We start from the raw sequence: 19,093 nt of genomic DNA, 5'->3' as shown, positions 1-19,093 counted from the left end.
CGGTGATGGTTTACCAGCCTGCTTGTCACTTCCTCTTCAGATCCTGGATCAGTGGTTCGAGTCTGAACCTTTGAAGTGCACTCTGGCTACAGACGCGGTCATCGGAGCAATGGCGGGACCCTCCACCCCGGGGAGCGGGTATGTCTGTGACCGCATTATTCTCTTATTGGTAAAACTAAAAGCTCCAGATAATATTAACAATGTGGATCATGCAAGAGAGAAAAACACAGAGAGCCCAATGTGGCATAGTAACATGAACAACAAGATCGGCAAAAATAATATGTGTGAGGTGCTGAACTCATAAGTCTGGGGTTCTAATGCAGCTACCACTATCAGTGACCGTGGGGAAACCCCATCCCCACCCGGCCTTGTGAGGGTCTGACTGGTGCTGACTCTGAAAGAGGTCTTGTGAGGGATTCATACAAGAAAAACCTTGATAAAGGGGTAACTCGACTGCAAATAATACAAAAGCCTGAAGGCGCCCAAAAGAATCTAATATACAGTCAATACCTTTGCCTGCAGTACCAAATCTAGCAGGAATTGCATAAATTAGGCAGCATTAAAGGGAACCTTAACTGGTGGGGAAAAAAAAATTCACTTACTGTAATGATCCGCTCAGCTGCCTGCGCAGGCAGGCAGCCTTTTGATCATTATTCAGGTCTGCATGCTGCAGGACTCTGGAAAGAAGACCTTCTGTCAGTTTTGCAGCTTGTGCTTGCTGAGGAATTTGCATACGTTGTCATGCAAATTGCCTGGCCACATTCATTGGAGGCGTGTACTATAAGTACTATGTGTGTCCCACAATGCTTCGCTGCTCATAGAGGTTTGTTCCTGCTGGACTCACCTGGAGTGTCAGCCACTGCTATCTTAGTATAGTTAATTCTTGGGGAGTGCTCCTTGCATTCCTAGTTAGTGCAGTCAGTTTGTGTATAATTTGTACTGCCTATTCTGTCCTGTCTTGTCTGTCGCGATTGCGCTGTCACCAGCGGCGGTTGATAGCGAATCGCTCTGTCTTGTTTGGATCGCACTAGCCTCTAGCGGTAGCGGCTGTGGATCCTTCTGATCTAGTTCCTGGAGTGTAAGCTGGAGCAGCGGTTGCTACCAGCTACCTCATCTGATCTGTCTTGTTTAGATCGCACTAGCCGCTAGCGTTAGCGGCTGTGGATCTTTCTGATCTGTGTTCCTGCTTGGATCACACTTGCTCTGGCGGAAGAGCGGTGGATCCTTTCTGCCTAGTTCCTGTTTCTCGTTTGTCTGTCTTGTCTGATACGGGCGCTTGCTGTAGGCTCGATGAGGTAACCGTTAAGCAAGCGTTCACGTTCTTTGTTTCATGTTTGTCTGTTGATGGTTAGTTAGGCGTGCTTGTCTCTATTGTGCTTATCACGTGGAGACCGCGCATAACCGCGTGCACTGTTGCGAATGAGTGCGGTGTTCGCGGTTAGCTAGCGTTTATTATTTTCCGTATCTCCTCATTGTATTATTTGCTGTGCCTTTGCCAACCTCGTATTCTGTCCTGATCTGCCTTGTGTCTCGTCTGGCGATCGCACCTCTCGCGATCGCGTTCCTATTTCATATCTGCTGTTGTGTGTGTGCGGTTGCGGGGTGGCGACTGGATTTGCGCACACACATACAACCTGTCCCTTTGCTCATTCTCATTCGCAATCGCCTCTCTTGCTATTGCGTTCTGTGCTTCGTACAATTCCTGTCTGGCATTTGTGGAGGTACAGAGGATTGGTTCCTCTGCACTCCCCAGCGCCATCTGCCGACAGGAATTTCCCTCTACTGGTGCTTACACCAAAAGCTGGGTTCTAGTATCTTGACACGCTTGTGGAGGACCTCCGCAGTGTCAGCGCACATCTTTGTGCGCTGAACACGGAGATATCCCACAATCGTTACACTTACCTGGGGGCTTTCCCGAGCCTCCGGTCCTTCGCTGCCCTCCGGTCTCCCTCCGCGGCTAAGTTTCGTTTTCGGACGACTGCCAGTCGTCCTCGGGCAAAGCGTCCTCTTCTTCCGCATCCCCGTCGTAAAGAGCCGTAAAGCGCGTCCGAAAACTAAACTTAGCCGCGGAGGGAGACCGGAGGGCAGCGAAGGACCGGCGCGGGCACAGGACAGCTGCAGGAGGCTCGGGAAAGCCCCCAGGTAAGTGAATTTTTTTCCCCCCACCAGTTAAGGTTCCTTTTAAGTTGGGAGGCCTCACCGGATGTAATCGTAGATTATGCCACTAGCAGGGACACCCCATGAAGGCACTGCTTCCACAAGTGTCTCCTCCCTAACCACTCATTTATCAACTGCAACCTGGAAGCTGCAAAAGTTCCAGGACTCATCTGTACCTCCCTCTGGGTATCGCATGGTAGTTTGTGGGTCCCGGTCTGTGGGAGAATCTGGGGCCCCCGACTGTCGTGTAAACCAGTGTTTGTGGTTTTAATTTTGCTCTCTCTCTCCAATCAGAAAATGTATAACCCGAAAGTCCTCTCTTATTGTCTCACACTGCTCCCTAGTGACAAGTGGTACTATTTAGAACAGGGGTCAGGAACCTTTTTGTCCGAAAGAGCCATAAACTTTACATATTTTAAAATGTAATTCCGTGAGAGCCATATGCTACAGTATGTTTCAAACTGGGACAGTAGGGCTCACGCCGCTGTTGCCATGGTGATGTGTACACAGTTGATCTGCCGGGCAGCAGAAGTGTCAGACACGTCTTCAGCTTCTCTTGGGATTCAGCAACATCAGCAATTTCCCCGAGAGCCAGACAGGAGAAATACCGACTAACAGCTTGTACAATTAGCTAGCTGACTTGGGGGTTGATTCGCTTTGTAGGACGAGATTCCCGCAGGGGATCTCGTTCTACAAAGTCACAGGACCTGACAGGATCCAGAGTGGGACAATTGGAGCAGCTGTTTACGAGTAAGTTAGTAGTGCATGCTACAGCAGTAATGTGCCTACTTTGAAAATGTTACTTGTGCTGCCACATTAAGCTGTGCTGCTTGAGCTGTGTAGCTTAGTGAATCAACCCCTACGGATTTGTATGTGAGCCAGATGTAGCCATCAAATGAGCCACATCTGGCTCCCGAGCCATAGGTTCCCTGCCCCTGATTTAGAAATTAGGAAATAAAGAAGAAATAATAAAAAAATGTGCTTAAATAAACTTGCCTGGAGCACTTGCAAGCCTATAAATAAATTGACTACTAAAGGGTAAAAAAGGTGTGTAACAGCTTTTCTTCATGAAGGCTATTACGAAGTGTGTTTCAAAAACTAACTTTATTCAGCACACAGGACTATGCGTTTCGCAGCCTAAAGCCGCTTCATCGGGTTAATAATGTGCCAAAAAATTGTAGAAGTGAAGCCTGGGGCATCTTTCACCTAGGGGCCCCAGGCTATGCGGCTTTAGGCTGTAAAATGCATTGTCCTGTGTGCTGAATAGTTTTTGAAACAAACTTCCTAATAGTCTTCATGAAGGTAGGTTGTTTTCAGATACTAATGCTTCCCTTTCCTCAGGAGGGTTTTTCTATGAAATTTCACATGATGTTTACGATGCATAATTGTGATGCAAAATTTCGCATAGGCGAAATTGCGGCCCACCACTTGTACAGTGGTGAGCCGAAATTTCGCCTATGCAAAATTTGGCATCAAAATTCGCAATTACGCATTGTAAACATCATGTTAAATTTCATAGAAAATCGTAATTCATTTTGTATGTAATAGTAGTATTTGAAAATTTTGTGTAATTTTCGTGAAATTTCGCATAATTTTGTGCCGACTTTAGAGGTTAATAGCAGAACAGTGGGTATAAGTCACACAAAGTCACACACACAAAAAAAAAAACATTTTTCAAAAAGACCTTGTAGTTTTTGAGAAACTCGATTTTAAAAATGCAAAGAAAAATGGTTTTTAAACTGTAATTTTTCTAAGTTTAAAGACCATTTTTTACTTGTGTTTTTTAAAATCGAGTTTCTCAAAAGTTATAATGTCTTTTTGCAAAGTTCTTGTTTTGACTTATACCCACGATTCTCCTTAACATTTGTTGCAATTTTGTGTCAATAGCCTGTAAGGGGGCTTTGCTATTCACTGCTAAATTCGTCAAGAAATTACACAAAATTTTGCAACATTTTATGCGAAATTACAAATGACTACACGAAATCAATTAAATTTGCAAATCGTAATTACGTATAAGTGTAATTGCGAAAATGTTTGCGAAATCGTAATTTGTTGACTATGATCATATAGCGGAAGAACATAGTTGTAACGAATGGGGAATTATCTCCGAGGTCAGGGCACAAGCTGTGCGCTGACACTGCGGAAATCCTCCACAAGCTTCGGAATAAGAGAACCCAGCCTTGGTGTAAAGCACCAGTAGAGAGGAATTCCCACCGGCAGATGGAGCTGTGGAGTGCAGAGGAATAAACCCTCTGCACTGCCACAGATGCCAGATAGCATTGTACAAAGGGAAGCAATGCAGGGCAAGATAGCCCCTGGTGAGAGAGAGTGAGCACAGAGACAGAATGTATGCGTGTCCACCAATCTAGTCACCACCCGGTGACGGTGAACACACAACAGCAAAGACCAAGTGGGAAAGCAATCGCCAGAATGGCGATTGCTAATAGTGACACGAGACTGAGTAAAGACAGAGCATGAAGTAAGATAGGCACAGCAAACAATCACAATCAGAACGCCAAGGAAAATAACAAACGCACTCGCTAAACGCAGTCGCCGCACGAGAAGCGCAACAGCGACAAGACACGTTAATGGCACGGTCTCCGCACGAAAAGCGCAACAGAGACAAAACGCGCCAACCCCGACTAACCAAAGAACACAGGAAACACAAACAAACAAATAACAGAAACGCTTGCTAATCGGTTGCCTTACCTCAGGCAACAGCAAGCGTTAACTCCAGACCGACAGATAGACGGACAACAGAAACAAGTGAGAAAGGATCCACTGCTCTTCCGCAAGAGCGAGTGCGATCCGTACACAGGAACAGGGCTGAAAAGATCCACTGCTCTTCCACAAGAGCGAGTGAGATCTGCACAACAAGACCAACAGAAGGAGTAACCAGCAGCAACCGCAGCTCTGGCTACACTCCAAGACAGAATACAGAGAGATCCACCGCCTCTAACGCTAGGGCGAGTGCAATCTAAACAGACAGAGCGATTTTCTGTCAGCCGCCGCTGGCGACAGAATAATCGCAACGGAAAGACAAAACGATTCACTACCAACAACCGCTGGCGACAGTGCATCGCAAAGACAAGACAAGACAGAGTAGGCAGTACAAATATAACACAACCTGACTGCACTAAATAGGGATGCAAGGAGCACTCCCAAAGGGAAACTACTCTAAGCTAGCAATAATAGCCAACAATGAGCAGGGGCTGAGACTCCAGGCAAGTTAGCAGGAACAAACCATCATGACCAGCAGGGAATTCTGGGAACAAATGGTATTTATACTGCAAGCCATCAAAGGAAGCAGCTAAGCAATTTGCATGACAAGTGGATGCAAATTCCACACCAGAACAGCAACTCTGCGACTTGTAGAGTGAAGACAGGTCCCTTTTCCAGGGACCTGCAGCACTCAGACCTAAAAAATGGTCAAAAAGCTGTCTGCCTGTGCAGACAGCAGAGCAGATCATTACAATAGTTTTCTATTGGGTTTACTAAAGACAGGTCCTGTTTGACTAACATGCTCAGCTTTTATGAGGTAGTGGATGCTAATATGGATATTGGGAATGCTGTAGATGTGATATACTTGGACTTTGCAAAGGCCTTCGACACTGTTTCCCACAAAAGTCTGGTGCAAAAGTTGAGGATGCAAGGACTGGGGAAGAGTCTGTGTGCATGGATAGGGAACTGGCTAATGGACAGAAAACAAAGAGTTGTGGTCAATGGATCATACTCAAAATGGGAGACTGTTAGCAGTGGGGTCCCACAGGGGTCTGTACTGGGTCCAGTGCTCTTCAATTTATTTATTAATGACCTAGTAGATGCAGTAGTGAGCAATGTTGCTATTTTTGCAGATGATACAAAATTGTGCAGAATCATCAACTTTCAGGAAGATAGTGTCATATTGCAACAGGATCTGGATAAGATGGCTATATGGGCACATACATGGCAGATGAAATTCAATGTTGAAAAATGTAAAGTCATGCATTTTTGTCGTACCAATGGTCTAGCACCATACAAAATAAATGGGATACAGTTGGGGACATCAAACTTGGAGAAGGACTTAGGAGTACTCATCGACAACAAGTTAAATAATCATACTCAATGCCAAGCCGCTGCAGCTAAAGCTAACAAAATTTTGGGATGCATTAAAAGGGAAATAAAAACTCGAGATGCTAGCATAATATTGCCCCTGTTTAACTCTCTAGTAAGGCCACATCTGGAATATGGAATTCAGTTTTGGGCCCCACATTACAAAAAAGATATTGCAGTTTTAGAGCAGGTGCAGAGACGAGCAACAAAATTGATGCGTGGGATGGAAGGTCTCACTTATCGAGAAAGGTTAGATAAACTGGGTTTATTTAGTCTAGAGAAAAGACGCCTTAGAGGAGATCTAATTACCATGTATAAATACATCAGAGGACAATATAATAGCTTGGCAGATGAGCTTTTTGTCCCTAGGCCTTCTCAAAGGACTAGAGGACATGATCTGAGCATGGAGGAAAAACGTTTTAGCCATTTATTTAGGAAAGTGTTCTTTACAGTCAGGGCTGGTGCACACCAAAACCCGCTAGCAGATCCGCAAAATGCTAGCAGATTTTTAAACGCTTTTTTTTATTTTTATGAGGCGTTTTGCTAGCGTTTTGCGGATTGCTGCAGCGGATTTCAGTATAGTAGATTTCATATATTGTTACAGTAAAGTTGTTACTGAACAGCTTCTGTAACAAAAACGCCTGCAAAACCGCTCTGAACAGGCGTTTTTCAGAGCGGTTTGCGTTTTTCCTATACTTAACATTGAGGCAGAAACGCACCCGCAATCCAAAAAATGCCTCACCCAGGCATTTTTCGTTTCTGCAAAACGCCTGCCGCTCTGGTGTGCACCACCCCATTGAGATACATTGACCAAGCAGATCCGCAGCCGCAAGCGGATCTGAAAACGCCCAAAAAGCCGCTCGGTGTGCACCAGCCCTCAGAGTGATTAAGATGTGGAATGCATTGCCACAGGAAGTCGTTATGGCAAACTCTATACTTGCATTTAAAGGGGGCTTAGATGCTTTCCTTGCATTGAAAGACATCCATGGCTACAATTACTAGGTAATGCCTAATGATGTTGATCCAGGGATTTTATCTGATTGCCATCTGGAGTCGGGAAGGAATTTTTCCCTTTTGGGGCTAATTGGACCATGCCTTGTGGGGGTTTTATCGCCTTCCTCTGGATCAGCAGGGATATGTGAGGGAGCAGGCTGGTGTTGTACTTTATACTGGTTGAACTCGATGGACGTATGTCTTTTTTCAAGCAAAATAACTACGTAACTATGTAATGTAACTATGAAATGGATGTCAGTTATGCTACAAATACTTTGTTCATCATGCTAAAAACATGTCATGCTCTACAAGTCTGCCTCACCCACAGATTTCCAACATTCTGTAAGAAGTCTGGTGATAATAATGTATTACAACAGCATCCACCAAAATTGAAAAGTTTATTGTTCTTTTCTTCCCTAGTATTGTGAAACTGTTAACTGCGGCTCATAGAAAGTTGGCCTCCACCTGATGACTTTTTAAAGAGAATCTGAAGCGAGTATAAAACTCGCTTCTTCTCTTATATTTAGCAGGGGCATGTGTGCCCCTGCTAAACCGCCGCTATCGCGCTGCACAATGGGGGTCCCTTACCCCCCAAATCCCCTCCATCCTCGCCGGGGACGTCTTCCTGGTAAGGCAGGGCTAACCGCTGCAGCCCTGCCTCTCACACGTCTGTCAGCGCATATCTCCGCCTCTCGCCCACCCCTCTCCCTCTTTCTTCACTGAGAGGGGCGGGGAGAGGCGGAGATCCGCCGCTGATAGACAGGGCTGCGTCTATTAGCCTGGCCTCTAGGAGCAGCAAAATCTACGACCAAGTTGGTCGTAGATTTTGCAGGGGGGGAATTGGGGGGGGGTAAGGGACCCCCATTGTGCGGCGTGATAGCGGCGGTTTAGCAGGGGCACACATGCCCCTGCTGAATATAAGAGAAGAAGTGAGTTTTTTATTCGCTTCAGTGTCTCTTTAAGTGTGTTCGGGGGAGGGGCTGGTACTCAGAGCAAGTTTCAGTTCAGTGCAGAAAACGGCTTGTGTACAATTATCACTCTATGCCGACGATTCTCGGTTTCATGTTTATTGAAAAAGATATCGATAGTGAAAGTCTCTCTGGTGGTTTATGAGAGTCGTGAAACGGAATTACAGTCTGGAAGCCATAGCATAAAAACTTGTTTCAGCTCTTCAGGGCTCATATACTTATTCTGCTGGCTTTTCTCCTAAAGTAATGTCATCTGTGTAAAAATCCCAATTCCCCCAGATCACAGTGGAGCAGTGTTGGGAGATGTCATTGCAGGGATATGTTTTAACCAGTTCATTATAAAAGCTCTTAGGTGATAAATAGTCTACATATTGTTTCTAATCGCATGCATGTATAAGGACCATTGCCAGGCAGGGATTAGGACCCCTTGGGCAATGGGCAGTAGTTTGGGACTGAGTCTGTACAGACAGGGGCGTAACTAGACATCACTGGGCCCCCCTGCAAAACTTTGGATTGCCCCCACCCCCACCCCCCTCGCTTTCTGCACAGGAAAACTGAGGAGCAATGTGTTTTCCCCATGCAGATAGAAACACTTAGACTTAAAGAGAATCTATATTGTTAAAATCGCACAAAAGTAAACATACCAGTGCGTTATGCAGGAGAACAGAGGCGCCAAAAGGATAAAAGGAAGCTAAATGAGCTTAAAAACCAAATTCTTGGTAAATAGAGGAGGTAGTGGTGGACTTACCTCCTCCAAGTAGACACACAGCGACTGTAGTAAACACAGTCAATATATTTTATTTATGAACTCCAAATATGCAACGCGTTTCGCAGGTTTGATCCCGCTTCATCAGGCAATAACAACGGAACAATAGCATATGTGGCCAGTAGAAGAGCCAGGCACCTCTGAGACCACATATGCTATTGCTCCGTTGTTATTGCCTGATGAAGCGGGATCAAACCTGCGAAACGCGTTGCATATTTGGAGTTCATAAATAAAATATATTGACTGTGTTTACTACAGTCGCTGTGTGTCTACTTGGAGAATGTAAGTCCACCACTACCTCCTCTATTTACCAAGAATTTGGTTTTTAAGCTCATTTAGCTTCCTTTTATCCTTTTGGCGCCTCTGTTCTCCTGCATAATATTGAGTCCACCCTGGGTGGAGGGTTGAACCCCCTTTTTCTCATCTACAGAGAGCGACTTCTTATTCCTGAGTGGGGTCAGGAAAATCTCCCCACCTGCCTTTACAGTGGTTGCCTAATGGTAACCCTGGTTTGTGAGTATTAATATTTACTCTATCTAGTAACCATTTACCAGTACATATTACACTATTGGGGCTCTTGGTGTTCCTTGTTTTTTATACCAGTGCGTTAGGGGACATCTCCTATTCCCCTCTGTCACAATTTCGCCGCTCCCCGCTGCATAAAAATTGGTTAAAAACAGTTTTAAAAAGTTTGTTTATAAACAAACAAAATGGCCACCAAAACAGGAAGTAGGTTGATGTACAGTATGTCCACACATAGAAAATATATCCATACACAAGCAGGCTGTATATAGCCTTCATTTTGAATCTCAAGAGATAATTTGTGTGTTTCTTTCCCCCTGCAGCTCTCATGCTGATCCTTTCTTCCTGCAAACAGCTCTGCCTGTGTCTGTAATTCCTCAGTATGTGAAAGCCCAGCCAGCTCAGAGGACAATTTATCCAGCTTGTAAAAGATAAGAGAGAAGAGAGAAGCTGCCCTAATCTAAATAACACACAGGCAGTGTGCATAGAGGGGCCTGGAGGAGGGCGTGCATAGCAGAACCACAACACTGAAGAACTTGGCAGCCTTCCAGACACAGGGCGACAAGTCCGACAGGGGAAAGATAAGCTGATTTATTACAGAGATGGTGATAGTAGAAAGTGCTGCAGTAAGCCAGAGCACATTAGAATAGGTTTTGGAACTTGTAGGATGGTAGAAAACTATATGCAATTTTTGTTACAGAGTCTCTTTAAAGGAAAAGTCAGGCAATCTATGCTACCCCCAGATTTGCTTACCCGGGGCTTCCTCCAGCCCCTTGCAGCTGACAAGTCCCTCGTTGCAGCTCTGCTCCCAGTACATACATACACACACAGCCATATTATTTTACTACATGAGAGCACATGCTATATGGAGGAACAACAATGACAGGCTGAACATAACATATAGTATTTACTGTAACTTTGGCAAAACATTCAGAATGTCACTGATTGATACTGTTATTACAGGATCTTGTACTCAGTATGAGACAAAAAGCTCTCTATGAGGCAGCGACAGTGAGACATCAATCTCCACTCCACTGTGTTGTAAAAGTAATCAAAGCCATAAGGTCATAGGCATCTGTTTGATAAGAATCAAGGAATCCTTTTAAGAGTGATTGCTGAAAAGGGAAAGTCTACAACTTTTGTTCAAAATGTGACTCCTTTGTTTGTAAGGTTGTATATGAAGTCATCAGAACCTTACTCCTACAAATACTTTCAAATGTCGGAATAAAGGGCCTTGCTCTTACATGGTTATCTTCCTAACTCTCTGGAAGATCCTTCACAGTCTCCTACTCAGATCAGATCTCTTCTCCTCATGCTTTGTCTGCCGGGGTTCCCAAGGCTCTGTACTTGGTCCCCTCCTCTTTTCCATTTACATGCACGGTCTTGGTGATTTAATCAACTCATTCGGGTTTCAATACCACCTCTATGCAGACGATACACCCCTGTACCTTTCTGCCCCAGACCTTAACTCCCTCCTCACACGGGTTCCTGACTGCTTGTCTGCTATATCCTCCTTCATGTCCTCTCGCTTCCTAAAACTTAATATGAGTAAAACAGAACTAATAATTTTTCCACCGTCTCTGTCCACCTCCCTGCCTGAAGTAACAATAAATGTTAATAACACACCCATAACTTCAGTTCCCAAAGCTCGGTGCTTGGGGGTGATATTCGACTCATCTCTCTCTTTTATTCCTCATCTTAACTCCATAACCAGCTCCTGCCATCTCCAGCTCAAAAACATATCTCGCATCCGTCCCTTTCTCACTCAAGACACAACTAAAATGTTACTACATGCTCTCATAATTTCTCGTCTGGACTACTGCAACGTACTACTTTGTGGACTACCGTCTAACAAACTGGCCCCGCTCCAGTCGGTACTGAACTCAGCTGCTCGTCTCATTCATCTTTCTTCTCGCTCTTCCTCTGCTGACCCTCTCTGTCAAACTCTTCACTGGCTGCAAATTAACCAGAGGATTCAGTTCAAACTCTTATCCCTCACCTACAACGCTCTCCACAATCTCTCTCCCCGGTACATATCCTCACTAATCTCCAGATACAAACCCAATCGCAATCTCAGATCAGCACATGATCTTCTGTTGTCCTCCTCTAGAATCAACTCCTCACATTCACATTTACAAGACTTCGCACGCGCTTCACTCCTTCTCTGGAATGCCCTCCCTCAACACATCCGTCACTCGCCAACCTTTGTTACCTGTAAACGCTCTCTAAAAACACACTTGTTCCGAGAAGCATATGCGCTACCTTAGGCCACTTCCCTTTGTACTAAGACCAAATTGCACTCCTACTAGGTATCCTAGAACACACTGCCTTTATATATTTTATCGTATACTACCCCTCCTCTTGTTCCCCCCCCCCCCCCCCCCCCATTCTCTTTAGATTGTAAGTTCGCAAGGGCAGGGCTCTCTTCCTCTTTTGTGTGTTGGTAACCATTATACATTTTATTCATCATGTTAATTTTATCACTGTCATTACCAATTCTATAATTTGTATTTTGTATCATTCTTTGTATTTTGTCACTAATTATGTATCTTGTATTTTGGTGTACACCATTGTCTGTATTATTATGTACCCCATGTTTGTTTCTTATTTTGTACAGCGCCACGGAATATGTTGGCGCTTTAAAAATCAATAATAATAATAATCAGAACTTTGCAGCAGTGAGAGACAGATGTTTTTTACGAACCCTAGGGAGCAGGGACAGAGTACAAATTCCAGAGTGTGTATGAGTCCTTATCTGTGTTGTGGACACATGCAGTCAATATAACAATGGTGTGAGAGCAGAATGTTTTTTCTCTCCATGCCCTTAGCTGTCAAGTCTCTCAAACTTTTCCCCCCACGGGCCCCCTGTGCCCCCCTTGCAAGGTCTATTGTTACGCCCCTGTGTACAGATGCATTGCTGGCCTGCAGGCTAGCAACACATTCTGTTGCTATAGTGTGTGTGTGGGGGGGGGGGGGGGGGGGAGCGTATGACAGAACGGGTATGGTGAGTAGCAGAACAATGCCCTCGGCCAAGGTGATCCGCCAGGCTAATCAATCACCAACACATTTCGGGGGATCTGGGGCCCGCTATACTCATGCTAGATTCTCGGTTGCCTTGTGCAAGTATCATCTATCATGTGTAAAATTATTCACACTCCCTGAATTCTGCACTGAGAAAGTATCTTGTGTATTTGCTTGGTCTTATCTACAACAATTAGTGATCACAGAACAATGTGGAATGCTGCTGGGGCAGCGGCAATGCAATTGATACTGTAAGTAAAACACACAGACTTTTAAAGCACATCTGAACTGAGAGGGATGTGGACGCTGACATATTTATTTCCTTTTAAAGAATGCAGATTACCTGGCTTTCCTGCTGATCCTCTGCCTGCAATACTTTTAGCCACAGCCCCTGAACAAGCATGCAGTAGATCAGATGCTCTGACTGAAATCAGACTGGATTAGCTGCATGCTTGTTCCAGGTGTGTGATTCAGCCACTACTGCCGCCAAAGAGATCAGCAGGACTGACAGGTAACTGGTATTGTTTAAAAGGAGATATATATGACACTTCCATATCCCTCTCACTTCTGGTGTGCTTTAACCCCTTCTGTAACTTTTTATTAAACAGATGTTGTCCCCTTTAGGAGCTCTTATGCTGTGGCTGCTCTGATTTTGACTATAGTTCTTCCGCTGTAAAAGTTTGGTGAGATTTCTGTGGATTCCCTTTCCTTCCAGGTACGTTCTGCTGCACCACGTGATGGGCGAGCTGGAGGGCAGGAAGGGGGCGTGGGGCTACGTGGAAGGTGGGATGGGCATGGTGTCCACCGCCATCGCCAGAGCTGCAGAGGAGGCGGGAGCGGAGATCTACACAGAAACGGTTTGTCTGGCTGATCTCAAAGTATCGGCGTAGTCATAGTTAATTGTTGTGGAAAGTAGGGATGGATGAGATGCAAATAACTTTGAGTTGATGTAGGATTATGCAAATTTCATATGCACATATGTGCAGCTTGAAATGGGCCAATTAAATTCCACCTCAGCGGGATTCAAGTGGCCCATTTTAAGGCTGCATACATTTGCATACACCATTTACACAACTCTGCATCAACTCCAAATTATTTGCATTTGCTTGAGCATTTCTAATCATAAGGCCTTAAAACATGGCCATGTTTATTCATTTAGAATGTACACTACTGATTTTAGCTATATGTTAAAGAGAACCCGAGGCGGGCTCATAAAATAAAATTAAAAAAAGTAGGCTACCTGGTCCGGGGGGCTGAACGGATCAGGTAGCCTCCAAAACCGCCGCTGCTGTGGGCTGCAATGGTCCACTTTTACTTTCGTGACCTCTGGGTCACAACGCTACGAGGATCGATTCATTCTCTCATTCACAGCATACAGGGAGGCGGGGGAGAGGCAGGAGGCTCGGCCAGGGAGAGAGAGCTGCCCAATGGCAGCTCAGGAAACCCTGCAGGAATACCGCTGGTGGGCGTCTTGAACAGGGAATCCCTCTCCCACAAGTTTAACCTCCAAGACAAATATTGTCGCTGATCTCGGGGGGGCTGTAGTGCGGAGGTGGTGGGGCAGAGAGCTGCATTGTGGGGACACAGAGACATGTCATGAGGCAGAGAACATGCCTCTGAGTCCCATCTGCCCCCGCAAAAACCACCTCGGTTCTCTTTAAAGAGGAGCCATACTTTGCCAGGAAAAAAAAAAATACATATCCAAGTAGATAAATACTTGCTCTACTTACGTAACAGATTTATTGCACTGTCCACATTTCGATTTCAGTGAATTTTATAAAATAAAAAAAAGTAAATAAAGAGAATTCTGTTCCCTGGCAGGGGCCATCTTTAGTCCCTCTGGCTGAAGCCAATGCTGACGTCATTTCCTCCCTTACTCCCCCCATTTCCTCCCCACAGCAATAGAAAGCGCCACATCAGTGGCACCCCTGCATCCATGGGAACCCCCCAGCCCTGCTACCATATCCATAGGGATTCCCCCTGCATTTACCCTCAACCCTGCAGCGTCCCTGCTCGTCCCGCAGCATTACAGCGCTTAGCGGGGAAGAGTAAATGCAGCTCCATCGCCTGGAACCATGTTGAGGTGAGTCTGTGTGCGCTGCATATATTCTTCCTCGCTAAGCTCTATAATGTTGCAAGATGAGCGGGGATGCTACAGGGTTGAGGGTAAATGCAGGGGGAATCCCTATGGAAATGGTAGCAGTGCTGGGGGGTTCCCATGGATGCTGAGGTGCCCACTGAAGCGGCGGTAATGCCTATTGATGCGGCTGTAGTGCGTGGAGAATACCTATACCTGTTTATAAACTTTTAAAGGACCACTACTGCGAAAATTGTAAAATTTAAAATACATGAGAACAGATACAAATAAAAAGTACGGCGCTCAGGATCTCCTGCAAAACCCCGCCCCCAAGATTTCATGCCAATTGGCGTGGAGCGGTCGTTTAGTAGTTAATGCCTACAAAACTTTGCCTAAACTTTGGCCTCATTTAAACAATATTTTCCAGTGAAAAGCAGTTCTAATGAAAGCAATGATTCTGTCACCTTCCTCTGTTTCCCGACAGGCAGTGGAGCAGATCCTAGTGGACAGCAGTGGCAGAGCGAGTGGGGTGGTCCTACAAGATGGAACTGAAGTGTACAGCAGGCTGGTCCTGTCCAATGCATCCCCCCATCACACATATCTAACGCTGACTCCGAAGGTAAGAATACACATAACCTGGAACTGGCTATAGAGAGTGATGTCTCCCCATTCTGCGCTGTATACTGTCTGGACAAGGCAAAACAATTAACGCTAAATAAATGCTGTTTCTAAAAAAAAAAAACTGCCCTGCTGTAGCTTCTAGTCCAAAATATATTCCTGTATTTAATCAGAAGTTTGCCTTCTTAAAACAGAAGGTATTTGCGATAATTCAGGCTGGAGTGAGCATCTCATGTCTTCCACAATGCGTCACTGCTGAATAGGCAAATCATCCTTTGTAGTCCCTGTAAGCTAGCCACACCTCCAGATGCGCTGGACTTGCCACCCAATGAAAATTTAATAAAATTGCTATTGCTAGCAACAATCATTCAATAAAGTTAGGCAAGAAAAATAAAGTTGTAAAAAAAAAAAAAATTAAAGTGACATGGGCCTGATTCACAAAGCGGTGCTAACAGTTAGCACGCTGGTGAAAAGCCCTTTATCATGCCTAAACTCAGTTTAGGCATGATAAGTTTAGGTGTGATAAGTTTAGGTGTGATAAGTTTAGGCATGATAAGGTTAGGTGTGATAAGTTTAGGCATGATAAGTTTAGGTGTGATAAGTTTAGGTGTGATAAGTTTAGGTGTGATAAGTTTAGGCGTGATAAGTTTAGGCGTGATAAGTTTAGGCGTGATAAGTTTAGGCGTGATAAGTTTAGGCGTGATAAGTTTAGGCGTGATAAGTTTAGGTGTGATAAGTTTAGGTGTGATAAGTTTAGGTGTGATAAGTTTAGGTGTGATAAGTTTAGGCGTGATAAGTTTAGGTGTGATAAGTTTAGGCGTGATAAGTTTAAGCGCCAACTGCGTTAGCACCGCAGTGCACAGCTGATCAAAAGTTTTGCGCTAGCAAAGTCTGGTGCACTTTGCATAGAGTTTAATGGCGCTGCTTTGTGTGCGGGACTTTGTGCGCGATCTAAACTTATATAAACTTATCACGCCTAAACTTATCACGCCTAAACTTATCATGCCTAAACTTATCACACCTAAACTTATCACGCCTAAACTTATCACGCCTAAACTGGCTTTTCACCAGCGTGGTGCAATGGTTATCACGCCTAAAGTCTCTAACTGGGTTAGCACCGCTTTGTGAATCGAGCCCATGGTCCCAATAAAAAAAAAAAAAAAATTATCCCCACTTAATTTTTAACCCCAGCCTAACCTATTAACCAATTGTTAACCACTGTAATACAATGATGTGTCAGCTTGTTAATTGTACAGAGCCACAAGCTGACACATCATTGCATTCCAGCGGTTCTGGAGGTGTGGCTAGCTTTCAGGGACAGCAAAGAGATGATTTGCATATTCAGCAGTGATGGATTGTGGGAGACATCATCTGCTCACTCCAACCTGAATAGTCGCAAATACCTTCTGTTTTAAGAGAGCAAACTTCTGATTACATACAGGAATATATTTTGGACAATGCACCTCCAAACAGAAGGGAATGGTCTACAGATGATAATTTCTGTCTTTTGCTGTGGTTGAGACACTTTTTCTTAAATGACACCCGAGGCGAAAATAAACTAATAAAATAAACACTTGTATCTATCTTCCTTCTCCTAAAAATGACTTTTTAAAATATTCCACAGTTTTATTTTATGCTTAAATCTACTTTTTAAGTTTTGAATTGTTTTTGCTCAATGACACACTCATTGAAGTATTCCAGAGCCAAAATTTATGAACTATTGACCCTTTTTATCTCTTTCCTGCTCTCAGAAGCTATTTTCTGCTAGGAAAGTGTTTTATAGTTGGAATTTCTTATCAGTGAGGGTCACACTGTAGTCACTTCCTGTCTGAGTCAGGACTGGGTCAGCCACTTACACACCTGATATTAAACTATTTCAGGCAGAGAAAAAAAAAAAAGGAACACAGCCTAGCTATTTGTGTGCTAGGCACTGTACATACCCATGTCTGTCTCATCATGTCACATGTCACTTCGGGTATTCTTTATCGAGTCTCAGCCTGACCTGTTGTTTGTTTCAGGCGATGGCAGTTGAGCGTTTGATCAGAGTGTAATTAATTGTTGTATATCTTCACTAAGCTACGTTCAGCCAATCGATTGAATCTGACGTACGTCTTCAGTTAGGTGCAATATAAAGGCAGACGCCTGCCAAACAGTTCTGCCTGTCACCTGTTGATGACACTGCGCCCCCTGGTGGTCAGAGGGAACAGACAGAGTAACAGAGTTCCCCCTGTTGCCACAGAGAAGACTGGTAGCTGCAGTTCTCTGTTGAACAGATTGTGGATTATAAGTTCCTCTATCCTCTAAGTATCATCACGCAGTGATACAAAGACTGAATCTAGCACATTGCCGATCCCCCTCCAGCTAATCAGATCTGCCGCTCATATTGGTTTCCACATTGCTCCGGGCGTCCAGATAATGATGTTTGTCTCTCATCTATTGAATAATGAGTACGTTATCTGCTGCAGAAACGTTGTACTTATAAATTGGCTTAAGGACAAATTGCAGATCTGGCAGATGAACTTTCAAAACATCTCTGCTAAAAACAAGAAAGCGCAGCGGACGAGTCTGCCTCCCGCCATCGCATATTCAGGGCGGCGATTAGACCCCCTGATCATTAACACTCAGTAACCGTCTAATTGATCTGGTGTTAGCGCCTTTCTTCTCTCTGTTACTTTGTTATGGTGCTGGATGTGAGATGTTGTGATGTGTTTTCCTATTTTTAGGAGCAATTGCCAGAGGATTTTATAACTATGATCTCGCACTTCGATGCCAAGTCTCCGGTTACGAAAATAAATGGTAGGTTTGCCAGAGCTCTGTTACTGCAATTACCGCAGCTAATGAAAGAAAATATATTTACACTTTAGCTAATGATCTGGGGCCCGGGAGATAATGTGGCTGGAAGCTCGGGTACAAGTGACTTCAGTGACAATAAAAAGAAACATTTCGGCAAAATGTGCAGTTCCTCCTCCCCCCATCCAAATAAGGACTCTTTTTAGAATCAAAAAAATAGAGCAGGGTTTGAACATTTCCCTGCGTGACATTTAGCACTTTGTGTTTGTAAACCTATAAAGAACACAAGATTTTATGTCTGCTATTGTGACCGAGGCTGGCGGTAGATGCACAGTTTTTGTTGGTGACGAGATTTGAACGTCCTGTGGCCTCTAGCAAGTGAATAATACAGACATTAGATTAAGTTTGTGCCGCACTTTACAAAGAGGAGAAGATGACCGGTAGACTTGCACTCAAAGTTTTTAAAAAAGTTAAGACATCCGAGGTAAAAATAAATTGATGAGAAAAACAATTGTATCTATTCTCCTCCTCCTAAAAATGACTTTAGGTATCCCACGGTTTTATTTTATATTTGAATCTAGTTTTTAAGTTTTTACTGTTTCATTGTCTCTGCTCAATGACCCCTTCATTGAAGTATGCTAGAGCTCAAAGCTATGATTTATTGACCCTTTTTATCTCTTTCCTACTGCAGGAAGCCATTCACTGACAGGAAAGTGTTTTATGGCTGTAATTACTTATCAGTGAGGATTATGCTATAGTCTGACCTAATCTGACCCGGACAGAAACTGTCAATTGGATACCTGATTTCAAACTCTTTCAGGCAGAGAAAGAAATAAAAGGAACACAGCCTAGTTATTAGTGTGCTAGGCACTGTACATACACATGTCTATCTCATCATGTCACATGTCACCTCGGGTATCCTTTAAGGGAATATTTAGAAAACCACCTTCCACATAAGATAAATAAGATGGATAAATCAAACCTGTGTGGTTTGAATTATAAAACAACAACCTATTCTTATGAAATCTTGATGGTATGCGTGATTAGGGGTGTGGCAGGGGTGTGGTTATGGGTGTGGTGGGGGTGTGG

The 19,093-nt window shown here is 44.2% G+C and overlaps 1 protein-coding gene across 2 annotated transcripts in view; it reads left to right on the top strand.

The window, feature by feature from the left end:
* PYROXD2 (pyridine nucleotide-disulphide oxidoreductase domain 2) overlaps positions 1–19,093 on the top strand; it is a 150,092-nt gene that overhangs the window by 42,462 nt on the left and 88,537 nt on the right. For both annotated transcript variants that reach the window (XM_068255352.1, XM_068255353.1), the window contains exons 8-11: positions 41–138; positions 13,235–13,376; positions 15,081–15,215; positions 17,938–18,010. In XM_068255352.1, coding sequence (XP_068111453.1) covers positions 41–138; positions 13,235–13,376; positions 15,081–15,215; positions 17,938–18,010 — 448 coding nt within the window. The remainder of the gene's footprint in view (positions 1–40; positions 139–13,234; positions 13,377–15,080; positions 15,216–17,937; positions 18,011–19,093) is intronic.

The sequence above is a fragment of the Hyperolius riggenbachi genome, chromosome 10 (genome assembly GCF_040937935.1).
Source record: "Hyperolius riggenbachi isolate aHypRig1 chromosome 10, aHypRig1.pri, whole genome shotgun sequence".
NCBI classification, from domain to species: Eukaryota; Metazoa; Chordata; class Amphibia; order Anura; family Hyperoliidae; genus Hyperolius; species Hyperolius riggenbachi.
Note: the sequence above shows the minus strand (reverse complement) of the source record. Positions and strands in the feature narration are given on the sequence as shown.